The sequence below is a fragment of the Coregonus lavaretus genome, assembly GCF_964263955.1.
Source record: "Coregonus lavaretus genome assembly, chromosome: 26".
NCBI classification, from domain to species: domain Eukaryota; kingdom Metazoa; phylum Chordata; class Actinopteri; order Salmoniformes; family Salmonidae; genus Coregonus; species Coregonus lavaretus.
Genome location: NC_140013.1, coordinates 13,122,782 through 13,137,087, shown reverse-complemented (window position 1 = coordinate 13,137,087; position 14,306 = coordinate 13,122,782). Strand labels below are relative to the sequence as shown.

Sequence of the window (14,306 nt, the reverse complement as noted above, 5' to 3'; positions counted from 1 at the left end):
ACAGCCATGCAATCTCCATAGACAAACACTGGCAGTAGAAATGCCTTACTGAAGAGCTCAGTGACTTTCAATGTGGCACTGTCATAGGATGCCATCTTTCCAACAAGTCAGTTTGTCAAATTTCTGCCCTGCTAGAGCTGCCCCGGTCAACTGTAAATGCTGTTATTGTGAAGTGGAAACATCTAGGAGCAACAACGGCTCAGCCGCAAGGTGGTAGGCCACACAAGCTCACAGAACGGGACCACCGAGTGCTGAAGCACATAGCACGTAAAAATCGTCTGTCCTCGGTTTCAACACTCACTAACAAGTTCCAAACTGAGCAACGTGAATTGTTCGTCGGGAGCTTCATGAAATGGGTTTCCATGGCCGAGCAGCCGCACACAAGCCTAAGATCACCATGCACAATGCCAAGCATCGGCTGGAGTGTTGTAAAGCTCGCTGCCATTGGACTCTGAAGCAGTGGAAACGCGTTCTCTGGAGTGATGAATCACGCTTCACCATCTGGCAGTCCAACGGACGTATCTGGGTTTTGCGGATGCCAGGAGAACGCTTCCTGTCCCAATGCATTGCGCCAACTGTAAAGTTTGGTGGAGGAGGAATAATGGTCTGGGGCTGTTTTTCATGGTTCGAGCTAGGCCCCTTAGTTCCAGTGAAGGGAAATCTTAACGCTACAGCATACAATGACATTCTAGACAATTCTGTGCTTCCAACTTTGTAGCAACAGTTTGGGGAAGGCCCTTTCCTGTTTCAGCATGACAATGCCCTTGTGCACAAAGCGAGGTCCATACAGAAATAGTTTGTTGAGATCAGTGTGGAAGAACTTGACTGGCCTGCACAGATTCCTGACCTCAACCCAATCGAACACCTTTGGGATGAATTGGAACGCTGACTGCGAGCCAGGCCTAATCGCCCAACATCAGTGCCCGACTTCACTAATGCTCTTGTGGCTGAATGGAAGCAAGTCCACACAGCAACATTCCAACATCTAGTGGAAAGCCTTCCCAGAAGATTGGAGGCTGTTATAGCAGCAAAGGGGGGGACCAACTCCATATTAATGACCATGATTTTGGAATGAGATGTTCGACGAGCAGGTGTCCGCATACTTTTGGTCATGTAGTGAATGTATAGAGAAAATATAACAGTTTGGCATGCAGAGGCACTGTAGGGCAATACAGCACAGTAGGGGCATGTCTGGGTCGATGATTCCCAAACTCTATAGAAAACCTGTCTACTGCAGTCAGCGAATATAAAACAATACTCTCTTTGTCTCTGTCTGGTGCAATGTATGCACCTCACAATGGGTATAAAACCTAACATTGCTCTTTAAAGATCTGATTGCTCTCATTTAACATTGCACAAAAAGGAAAATATCATACACAACATCAATTACGCACAATTTCCTCCTAGCAATTTTTCTGACATTTCAGTCATAATGGTTAATTCTTAACCATGTAGGCTATGCCACAAATAAACTCTACATTGGCATACTTTTCATTTCAGTGGTAAAAAAATCAGCAGGTGTGTGTGAGAGGGAGAGTGAGTTAAAGAGAGAAATATAGTTGTTGTGTCTTGCATAGACCCCTCCAAATCATTTTTTTTTTTTGGTGTGTTTTTTTTTTTTGGGGGGGGGGGGGGGGGGGGTCATAGCCCCTCACTGACCTGCCAGTCCAAAATCACATGGCTGTGACCACGTGACATCTGTGTCCAACAATAACATAATAGCCTTAAATTGACAGCTTGCATTGTCTGGGAGGTGATTAACAATAGGCTAAAAGTACTCCCGAAAAAATTGGCACAAAGAAAATATGGATTTCATCCACAGTGAAGCTTTTATGGCGCTTTGGACTTATTTTTCATAACCGGGTGATATGGGGCTGTTGTGCAATTCGGAAATCAAACCGCGTCGTTATGTATTGTAGGCTACACCACGTAGCCCTTGCCTATAATCCGGCGTTGAAAAGAGTAGCCTCCTATAATCCGCCGCTTCCCGGACATCATCTCTGGGCAATTCTATGACGCACTTAACGTTTTCAGTGATTTCCAATTAATACCAGGGCACTGTCGTTTAGGTTAGTTTGGGTATGATAATGTGACTGTGGCATAGACTACATAATAGACTAGGCTACGGAGCTATTTCAAATCGCATATCAGATCAAAATGAAAATAAGTCGCTTGAAATCCTCCCTTCAAAAAATATGCATATTTTTATCACTACATTTCTCATACCCTACTGATGAGTATTTAACTTAGTTGATGTCCTATTCAATTTAAAACACATCATGTGACATTTCAATATTTTTAATTAGATAACATTAGGCATCAGTAGCCTACACATTAGTGAACGTGTCAATTGAATCAGTGATCATTTCATTCCATTCTGGTTCTATGCTTTGCATACAAAACTCAGCATCACTTGGAGGCTGCAAACGAATGGAAAGTTGGACAGAGACCTACCTGATAACCGCTGTATCACCCTGACGAATAGTAATGTTGTCTGTCGCTCGCTGCATATCCACACTTCGGACGGGGAACCCTGTAGGAATAAGACACAGGAGTCTGAAAAAAGAAGCCTGCAATTGCCTCCAACACGGTCTCCTTCCGACCAGCATTTCGAACTGGACGCGCAGAGATCCGAGAGAAAGTGTTTGGACTTCTAAAAGGGAATTGAAGTGGCGCTCCGACCCTTGGCAATAGCCTACTCCACGACAAAGTGTGACCAAGGGCTTATATGATGTTGAGGAAGATAATTATGCGTTGAAACAACGAAAACAAAATGGCTTGGAGGAAAACATATATTCCGTAAACCCTCTCTGCAAGCGCTGTATTCCACTGTGCTTTCAGCTCCCGCGTAAAGGCAGTGATGGGCGGGCAGGCAGCAGAGTTCTTTAGAGGTGGGGAGGAAATTCAGTCCTCTCCAGTCACCAGCGCCTCTCACTCTAGCGCTCTCTCTACCCGATTACCCCACCCCCGCTTATACATCGTACTGCTGCCCCCTTCACGAGAGTCTGATGCGCCCTTATTGGTTGTCACGACAACAGCACCAGCTGAGGTCCCTTTCTACTAGACTGCGGTCGGCAGCTGAGAGGAGAGGGAAAGTCATTGCCTATGTGTCTAAGTAAATGCCTCGCTTGTTGTTCAAGGTCCACGGTTAAGACTACATGCCAACATGGTCATGACATGAACGAAATAAATGTTATTCATGGACTTACAGGTTCACATTTTAATTGGTTGATGTTTGCATTAAAGCATTGTAAATGCTTTTCCTCATACATGGAAATATAATGATAATTATATTATAATTCTGTCATTCTATTTCTATGATCAAATATTGCCTACCTCAGGTATTTCAAGATGACTGTAGGGCTACCAGTATAGCCCAGCTATGGAGTGAAATTGCTCAACACTGAAGACCTTGTCGAGCGGTATGCAGTATAGCCAGGTAAGGTAAGGTGACAAGGTGCACAACATCCTTGCACCTCTAATGTCACCTCAATTCACCTCTGGAGGTCACCATCCTACTGCTGACACCAACAGAAGATTGGCAGGACAACCTGAACTGAACTCTGCCATATAGCCTATTAGAAAACTATTTTGTCACAAAATATTATTTACGTGTTCTATTTTGTAAGCTAATATATTTCTTAAAAGGCTACAGAAACATATTCAACAGTGAATATTTATTTTGGGGAAGATTACTGTTCAGACATTAATTTTCTCTATCTTTAATTTGCTCACCACATTTAGCTTGGATAAAGTCACTTAAGATGAAAGAGCTGATGTGTAAAGTTGTTTATTGTTTATAGGGTCATGCCCAATATGTCATCATAAAACTGTGTCTAGGCTTTGATTTTGACAAGGATGGTAATTATAATCACTTTGGCTGTCACTGGAGCAAGGGCAAGAGTTGCAAGGGCATGCCTTCAACTTCATCAGAAATGTAAATGTGGCAACCAAGCAGTTTTTTATTTATTTCTTGCTAATCAGGAAACAGATTTAATAGGCTGTTTCAATCACCTCACAGCTTAATTAATTGTAAAGTGAAATCAGACAGTATTGCACATTTGATCATAATGGGAAAAATAGTCAAAAGCATCAGCATTCACTGCATGCAGTCTTCATCTCCGACATTGAACCTGGGTTTATATCCTAAATAAACACCACTATTTGTTATTAAGATTAATGATCGAATGTAATCCTTTGTTGACCGCCAAAGTAAACTACAGCAGGGATCATCAACTAGATTCAGCCGTGGGCCGATTTTTTCTTGAGAGCATGGTCAGGGAGCCGGAATGTAATTATAAATAATTTGTAGACTGCAAATTGACCGCAAGAAGCCCAAACAGATAAAATATTTGATTAAAACATAATTATTTCAAACCTTGCATACATTTGTATATACAATCACATATACAGTATCTATATTATGCGTGGGAATACTTTGGAACAGATTTCCGAAATTAAAATCACTTTGAGCTGATTTGCTGGTGTTTTTATAGTCATTTATGTCCAACAATAAAAAAAAATGCAATAGAAAATGTATCTGGAAATTTGGGGGGCCAAATAAAATCACCCGCGGGCCAAGTTCGGCCCACAGGCCGCCAGTTGGGGAACCTTGGCCTATAGAAACCTGTGGTTAAAATAAAATGTGAAGAATAGCACTAAAACACACTTGATTTCTCAGTTTTATCATCAGCAGCATGCTGCAATGAGGCTTTAGTGTGAGATTAGTCAAGAATGGAACTGCATCTGTGAGAGATTGGAGGGAATTATGAGCATAATTAATATGGGACAGTCATGGAAGTGCTAATATTAGTGCATTAGAGGGAGCATTAAAATGCTTTCCACTGTTGATCATCCTCATGCTTCTTAGAACACAATGTCAAATTCCATCTTCCATTTCAAAAAGCAACTGAGAAGTTTTAGCCATTTTAGAGATAGAATAGTTTGCACATGGCCAAGCTCTATGCATACTAAGGTCCATTGATTTTAAGTATGGATAAATTCTTCTATTCGTATGCAGGTCCAGATTAATTAAGCATGTGCACTACACATGTTGTACTTTTTTATTTGCAAGAGTGAATAGGCTACAACATTAAAGTAGATCAATAACACATTCATATTAAGATAACTAATTAAACATTAATATTTATGAAAAAGTATGAAAAATGAAAAATGTAACTAACTGTAAGTCGCTCTGTACAAGAGCGTCTACTAAATGACTAAAATGTAAATGTAAATGTAATTAAAGTGACAATTATTTATGTTATTCACTCACTGTTGACTTTCATGTTATAGCTTTGTTCTTATTCTCCTCTGAAAATGATTGATACATACATTATGCTCATAGTCATTCCACTGATAGAACATGGGCAAGATCATTTAGCGCAACACCCCCTCTCTCTTCCTCCCTCATAGTCTGTACAGTACATTAGCATTATCCTACTGCAGTACAGTGACGTGACTGAGCACCAAGACCACAGAGAAGACAGGGAGAGAGAACTCCCCTCCTCCCTTCCTTTCCTCCTTCTTTACCCACCACACCATCAACATATGATATGGTTACTATTCATCTATAGCCAAGCCTGAACAAAAGGTCAGTGATACTCCACTGCTCCTGTCCACTCACCCTGCCCACGTCCACACACTAGACTACATAAACCCACTCAGCCCTTCCTCACACAGACCACCCCACTCTTCCCCACATACACTGCTGAAAGAAATTAGACTGACAGACCTAGTACCATGCCACTGGGCTGCTCCAAGCTCAGGGGATACCAGAGGGGTATTGAAACACTGGAAGGCCCTGTTGTATGTTGGGAACTACATGCTATATTATGTAAATCACGTGGTAATACAGTATTAATTGTACTAGCTGGTGAATTTAGATGTTAAAGGTACAGTATGCATAGTTATAAGTCCACATGCATGAAGGACAGCATTTTAGAGGCATTTTAGAGATTAGAAAAACAACCGTAATCCTACTCTCCTACTTAGCATATTTATGCTTACTCATAACATGCAGCATTGTGGAGATTTGTCATGACTATTGCTATTTGCTCCATGTTGTCACTCCACATGTCTGGAGAAAGTATTGTTCCTCTGTCTTTGAACAAACTGTTATTGCGTAAAAGCAGAATGTAGTGAGAGAACACTGAGTGAGTGAACTGTATTGAGAGAACAGTGAATGAGATTCAAATGTAGAACCTGAAATGAGGTGCTACAATATGCCTGATTGAGGCCCATTTACAGCCTGCCAAGCTGACCAAAGAGTTTCTGTTATCCCCTCATTAAACAATCCCCCTCTTCAAAATGACAAACTCAAAAATATTGGAGAAACAATTCCAGGTAAAAAGGGTTCATCATTATTGAACTCTGCAAGGCATGATTCTTCATGAACTGTGTAGGGTAACCTGATTAGGAAAACAAATGGTTCTATGACCATTACAAAACTTTGGGTGATCAATGAGGCATTCTCACCCCTGAGATCACACTATTATCTAACTTACTATGGCCCGTGTCAAAAGGGAAAAGGGAACATTAACGAACACGCCCACCTACAGTGTGTTCTGATTAATTCCATTCTCTTTGTGGGGAAAAAATAGTGGATGCGTAATTTACCTTGACACTCCCGTCAGACCCGAGCTCCTGGCAGCGAAATGCATGATATGCAGGAAAAAGGATACGCCACCCGCACTCAGCAATATATCACAGGAGGAACACATTGAATTACACCTTGGCCTGATGAGCCGTGTGTCAGCAAAACTCAAGCTGGCAGCAAAGGCAATAAAAGAGAATGTGCACAAGCTTGGCAAATGTTGTGCTCAAAGTGGTGATTGACCTCATTTTAGGGTTTCTGATGAGGGAGAAACCTTGTTAAAGCCTTCACTAGAACTGAATTCCAAATCAACTGCTTTAGAATTACCGGAGGTTATTGCTGAACGTATCAGATTGATCTGGTTCAGGATCAGGTGTAAAAGGCTGGGTGGATTTTTAGCCATATTATTTACTCCTATCCAATTGTTTCAGATCTACAGGAATGCATAGGAAGTATGGACTAGGTATACAAATCTCTGCCTATTTGGTGAAGTTTCCTCTGTCATCAAATGTTGTCCAGTGAGTCATGAGGTCTTTATGCTGACTTCAGTGCTGATAATGTCCAAACTGATATTCGAACACATGGCGAGCAAGTTTGTTTTCATTCCCAGCAGTATAGATTGATTACATGCCAAGCCAGATAAACAAAATAAGCATATTGAGTGTGCAGTGTTTGGATCCAAAACATCAGTCACACCAATATGTTCACTGTTAACAGACTTTCCTTAAATATTTGGCTTGGCAAAAGCTATCATGGTTCCTCCACAAATATTTTGCTTCACACATGGAATAAACACCCAAAAAACAATTTGGTCGACATACAGTGGGGAAAAAAAGTATTTAGTCAGCCACCAATTGTGCAAGTTCTCCCACTTAAAAAGATGAGAGAGGCCTGTAATTTTCATCATAGGTACACGTCAACTATGACAGACAAAATGAGAAAAAAACCCCAGAAAATCACATTGTAGGATTTGTAATGAATTTATTTGCAATTTATGGTGGAAAATAAGTATTTGGTCAATAACAAAAGTTTCTCAATACTTTGTTATATACCCTTTGTTGGCAATGACACAGGTCAAACGTTTTCTGTAAGTCTTCACAAGGTTTTCACACACTGTTGCTGGTATTTTGGCCCATTCCTCCATGCAGATCTCCTCTAGAGCAGTGATGTTTTGGGGCTGTCGCTGGGCAACACAGACTTTCAACTCCCTCCAAAGATTTTCTATGGGGTTGAGATCTGGAGACTGGCTAGGCCACTCCAGGACCTTGAAATGCTTCTTACGAAGCCACTCCTTCGTTGCCCGGGCGGTGTGTTTGGGATCATTGTCATGCTGAAAGACCCAGCCACGTTTCATCTTCAATGCCCTTGCTGATGGAAGGAGGTTTTCACTCAAAATCTCACGATACATGGCCCCATTTATTCTTTCCTTTACACGGATCAGTCGTCCTGGTCCCTTTGCAGAAAAACAGCCCCAAAGCATGATGTTTCCACCCCCATGCTTCACAGTAGATATGGTGTTCTTTGGATGCAACTCAGCATTCTTTGTCCTCCAAACACGACGAGTTGAGTTTGTACCAAAAAGTTATATTTTGGATTCATCTGACCATATGACATTCTCCCAATCCTCTTCTGGATCATCCAAATGCACTCTAGCAAACTTCAGACGGGCCTGGACATGTACTGGCTTAAGCAGGGGGACACGTCTGGCACTGCAGGATTTGAGTCCCTGGCGGCATAGTGTGTTACTGTTGGTAGGCTTTGTTACTTTGGTCCCAGCTCTCTGCAGGTCATTCACTAGGTCCCCCCGTGTGGTTCTGGGATTTTTGCTCACCGTTCTTGTGATCATTTTGACCCCACGGGGTGAGATCTTGCGTGGAGCCCCAGATCGAGGGAGATTATCAGTGGTCTTGTATGTCTTCCATTTCCTAATAATTGCTCCCACAGTTGATTTCTTCAAACCAAGCTGCTTACCTATTGCAGATTCAGTCTTCCCAGCCTGGTGCAGGTCTACAATTTTGTTTCTGGTGTCCTTTGACAGTTCTTTGGTCTTGGCCATAGTGGAGTTTGGAGTGTGACTGTTTGAGGTTGTGGACAGGTGTCTTTTATACTGATAACAAGTTCAAACAGGTGCCATTAATACAGGTAACGAGTGGAGGACAGAGGAGCCTCTTAAAGAAGAAGTTACAGGTCTGTGAGAGCCAGAAATCTTGCTTGTTTGTAGGTGACCAAATACTTATTTTCCACCATAATTTGCAAATAAATTCATTAAAAATCCTACAATGTGATTTTCTGGATTTTTTTTCTCAATTTGTCTGTCATAGTTGACGTGTACCTATGATGAAAATTACAGGCCTCTCTCATCTTTTTAAGTGGGATAACTTGCACAATTGGTGGCTGACTAAATACTTTTTTCCCCCACTGTAGCTAGGTTGCCAGAGATATTTACCTTCATAAAGATGGTCACAATGCGAAAACACAACTCAGAAGTGAATGCTACAGTAATAAGCATATGCTTCCATTTTTGTTTTCACACAATATGTTTTTCTCCAAGCCCTGTATGTAATAGAGTTCATTTTATTCTGTGCAGAAAATCCATGCTAGAATCCTACACAAGGTTAACATCCTCACAGACATTATGTACAGTTTGTGAGGTGAACAGGGACTAAGGTGTGAAAACACTGCATTCTCTGATGTATGAACATTCAGATGAATATGTTAGCTTAGTGGTTAAGAGCGTTGTGCCAGTAACCGAAAGGTCGCTGGTTCTAATCCCCGAGCCGACTAGGTGAAAAATCTGTCGATGTGCCCTTGAGCAAGGCACTTAACCCTAATTGCTCCTGTAAGTCGCTCTGGATAAGAGCGTCTGCTAAATGACTAAAATGTAAATGTAAAAAATTATAAGAAGCCCTGCATATTGTACGATTGCTGAAATGATAACTCACATGCAACCGAGAGTCAAATCCACAGTGCACAACCTTCTCCAAGACCAAAAGACACTGTTCCAACAATGTATTCTGTGATCAAAGAGAATCAAACGCATCTGGTACGGTTCAATCTCCATGCAAATGGAGATCATGACATTACGCTCCATGGTTGGAGAAGCTAATCATGCAGCGACTCATTCTGAAGGCGTGACGATGGGAGTTTGACCTTTCTCAGTCTGAGCTCTATGTATCCCTCCGGAGATGATCGCATCACGTACTGTAGCAGCAACATCATCTTCTCTAAAGATTTCATCTCCACCAACCCTCAGGTCATTATTTTGCTATTCATTTCACAAACAGGCTGTCCACATAGAGGCGAAGCACATAGATAGAGCAATAGAAAAATATTGTATTGAAGGCGAAAGCACAAGAAGAAAAGCAACTGAACGCTGAGGTGTTGACAAAGGTGTTGACATACTGTACAGTACACATACTACCATAAAGGTTTCGCTAGTTGTTTATGTTTTATATACTGCAAATTGCTATTACTTGTTAAAGACTCAATGCCACAAACAGCCATTGCAGACACTATGTGCTAACACTAGACTCACTTTGTTGCAGTACAGTCTTTTAAGACAAACATCGCCACCAAATCAAGCTATAAAATCTGAGCATCCACTGTACCTTTCATTATCTACCTCATAGCATATCTTATACACCCTATTTTGGCAGCTTGGATTTGGTTACAATCAACAACAATTGTTAATTTTACTGTTTCGACCTATTTATTTATTTATTTGTTTAGTTTTTTGCCTCTATTTAATGTTCAGCTTAGTGAGTTGTTGTTGCTTTGAGTTCTAACTTTTCTATGTGGCCTCTTCAACCATAGGGACATGGGAATAGTGCATGACTTGAAGGCAAATCTATGAAACCACAACAAAAACGTACCACCGCATGAGACTTGAAGATTTCACAGGAAAATTTGATTATTTTGTTTTTGTTTTGATTGTTGATCTGCAAAAGATCACACTGGAGGAAAACAAATCCCTTGGGATGTACATTTGAATTTAGGCCTAGCAGATTTCCTCCAAAAGGATACCTTCTTGTAGGGATCTGCTGATTAACATCCTGCTAGGTAGTATCCTGTATCAATCTTTATGTAGCCCCAGGCAAATATTTTGAATGATGCTCTGATGCTTAACTCCTGGTCAACATTCCAGTTTACAGGCTGGTTGAGGATCTAGTCCTAGGGGTGATCTGATTATAATTATAGATGGACATGTTCATCATGCGTGACCAGACAGAGGTGCATTAAAATGCAGATTATTCATTTTTGTGGTCAGCTACTAAGTCACTTTTAATGGATGTAAACATTAGTTTGATGGGCTAATGCATTCATTATTACATATGCATGGTGAAAATGAAACACTGGCTGAGTTAAGCGCTCAAAGTCAAGCAGCTAGCATTGTGGTTAGAGTGGCTGTTAGTAAGAGCCAAGGTGGATTTAATCCATGAGTGAATAGTAAAGATGGCTAAACCACACATGAGAATCGGTTCTCTCTCAATGTGCTTTACAGCTCTGTGACCACAAATATGGAGCCCTTTAAAGCCACACTCTGTAACGTGCAAACCACCAAAATGTGGGCCACCAACAAATAACAACAAACAACTGCACATTGCATATACACAGAACACATAGCAAATCAAACAACACAGATGTGAGCACATGCACGCACAATCACACACAAACTCATTCTCACGCAAACACACACCTCAATTTTTCCACTTCCATGCAGTCTACAGCCTTCATCCCTTCATGGCTGGCCAGTAGAAAGCAGACTCTTCCAGCTCCAGATGAATTATGCAGTACTTCTTCATATAAAAGTCCCTTGATAAAGACAGAACTTCCTGGGATCTCTGGAGACAGAAGCCCTAAAGACCTATCTCCCTCAGCCAAAATCTGCATTATTTAAATTGTTCTAATTAGTATACCATATAAAAGTACAGAGCACTAATTGCAACAGCCACTGCCATCACCACCCATTTCTTTAAACATGGAACGTTCACTTTAACGTTAAAAAAAATTCACGTTCGAATCAAACCCATCAAACAAAAGATAACATTGTTGCAGTGCGAAGGAGAGATCAGCAGAATCATTTGAGGGGACTAAGGAGGAGAACTCCCTAATAGCCAATGAGTACTTCACACACAGTCTTAAGAAATGTACATCCCCTTTTACTGTGTCAGCTAATAAGAGGAAATTGAATTAATTTGAATTATCATAGCATTAAATTATCATACAGCCATGAAGCTAAGAGTGGAATCTACTATTGTTCCCTACGATAGATCAGGACATCTAAGCTTATGGTACAGTTAATGCTAGGAGGAGACAGAAGTATCTTCCACCCACTTGCTATATGTTAGATTCTAGACTGATCCATTTTGATCTCTATGAACAGTCACCCATAGTAACTACAGTACTGTATGCTAATCCCATAGTTTGTGCATAGCTTGTTTACCGCTGGAGTAGCTGGATGGATTACCTGACTCTTGACCTAAGGAGAACCTGCAGCCCCTCCTGCAGCGCTAATTGATCTGTCTGTCCTCAACCAGAGCTGAGTGCTTCTGTTCTGCTGCCTGTTGGAAATGGACCAGTGTGTGATGGAAGGAGGGAAGGTCAGAAGGGAGCGGAGGTGCCCTATAATCCATCACCGTGTTATTACTCAGGCCTCATGCATAATGACCCAGAGCAGGACGCGCTGACACCAACCAGCGGTGAGTCCTGGGGTGCACAGCGCAGTCAGAGCAGCTCCTCCATCTGCTGTAGCTGCACCATGCAAGCTCAGCCAAGGGCACGGACACCTCAGTTTGCACTGTGGTATCATTACTATTTCACAGGTCCTACAACTACCACTCAGCACTCTCATAGAGTTGCCACTGCTCCGCCTTGTAGAATCACTGGGTAGTAGCCGTCTCATGGAACAACTACGTATGTCCCACAGAATATTTTCCTCACGGTTATGTAACGTTGAATGTTTCAGACCTTCTACATCTACAATGGCTGGCTGTCAGACATCAACTCCGTCTTGAAGAACCACTATCCCACATGAGCATCTGTCTTACAGAGTCAGTCTCACATGGACTATGTCCATTATGAGATTTGCCTCACACAATCACAGTCTATGTATCCCTCCGGTGATGATCGCATCACGTACTGTAGCAGCAACATCATCTTCTCTAAAGATTTCATCTCCACCAACCCTCAGGTCATTATTTTGCTATTCATTTCACAAACAGGCTGTCCACATAGAGGCGAAGCACATAGATAGAGCAATAGAAAAATATTGTATTGAAGGTGAGAGCACAAGAAGAAAAGCAACTGAACGCTGAGGTGTTGACAAAGGTGTTGACATACTGTACAGTACACATACTACCATAAAGGTTTCGCTAGTTGTTTATGTTTTATATACTGCAAATTGCTATTACTTGTTAGAGACTCAATGCCACAAACAGCCATTGCAGACACTATGTGCTAACACTAGACTCACTTTGTTGCAGTACAGTCTTTTAAGACAAACATCGCCACCAAATCAAGCTATAGAATCTGAGCATCCACTGTACCTTTCACTATCTACCTCATAGCATATCTTATACACCCTATTTTGGCAGCTTGGATTTAGGTTACAATCAACAGTCTAAGAGCACAGTCTCAAATCAACTTGCAGAATCACTCCCCCTATCCTAAAATCACTGTCAGTCTTAGGGAAGAGGGGCTCTGTGGTCTGTCTTACATGATCACAATCTCCTAGAATGGTGGTCTGTAACAGCCGGGACTAAACCCGCTCTCACTTTATCACAATCTTATTGGAGTCACTGCAACACTGTCGGTTCAAACAACTGCTGTCTGAAAGCATCATACTTCCACAAAATCCCTCTGTCACATGTCACTGGCTTGCTACATTATTTCCGGTTTTAAAATTGATTTCCATTAATATTGTATGACACCATCATGCTCAATGTTAAATGTTATGTGCTTTGGGCATGGGAGCAAGGAGCTTGTGATTTGTTTCCACTGGCAAAAATATTATAAATAAAGAACCTGTCACATGAAGGCAATTAAGTTATTTAAATTACAAAGCAATGCATTCTTGGCAACAGTAGACATTTTATAAAACAAAGAAGATTTATTTAGAAATAACCAGGGTAAATGGGTGAATGTACAGCATGAATGAATAATGGAGATTGTGATGGCAAAATGTATAGAATCAGGACAAGAGGAAAAGAAAAGGATAAGGGGAGTTTCTAACATACAGCTAGCATGTGATTCAAAGGACAAAAGCGATACAATTATTTGAAAGTCCTAAAACGACCAGAAACAAATAACCTAATAAAAGTAATAGGTACACGCCCACATTCAAATCAGGGAAAAGATGATGAATGAGCTGGACATCTCTCTTAAAATGATTTATATACAGTGGGGAAAAAAAGTATTTAGTCAGCCACCAATTGTGCAAGTTCTCCAACTTAAAAAGATGAGAGAGGCCTGTAATTTTCATCATAGGCACACGTCAACTATGACAGACAAAATGAGAAAAGAAATTCCAGAAAATCACATTGTAGGATTTTTTATGAATTTATTTTCAAATTATGGTGGAAAATAAGTATTTGGTCACCTACAAACAAGCAAGATTTCTGGCTCTCACAGACCTGTAACAACTTCTTTAAGAGGCTCCTCTGTCCTCCACTCGTTACCTGTATTAATGGCACCTGTTTGAACTTGTTATCAG

The 14,306-nt window shown here is 41.1% G+C and overlaps 1 protein-coding gene across 2 annotated transcripts in view; it reads right to left on the bottom strand.

The window, feature by feature from the left end:
- Positions 1-14,306, bottom strand: part of LOC311101413 (limbic system-associated membrane protein-like) — a 430,764-nt gene that overhangs the window by 137,623 nt on the left and 278,835 nt on the right. Inside the window, exon 2 of one of the 2 annotated variants that reach the window (XM_084142545.1) lies at positions 2,455-2,533. In XM_084142545.1, the coding sequence (XP_083998671.1) occupies positions 2,455-2,533 (79 nt within the window). Of the gene's footprint in view, positions 1-2,454; positions 2,917-14,306 lie in introns of those variants that run through there. The other variant, XM_084142546.1, reaches the window with a different exon arrangement.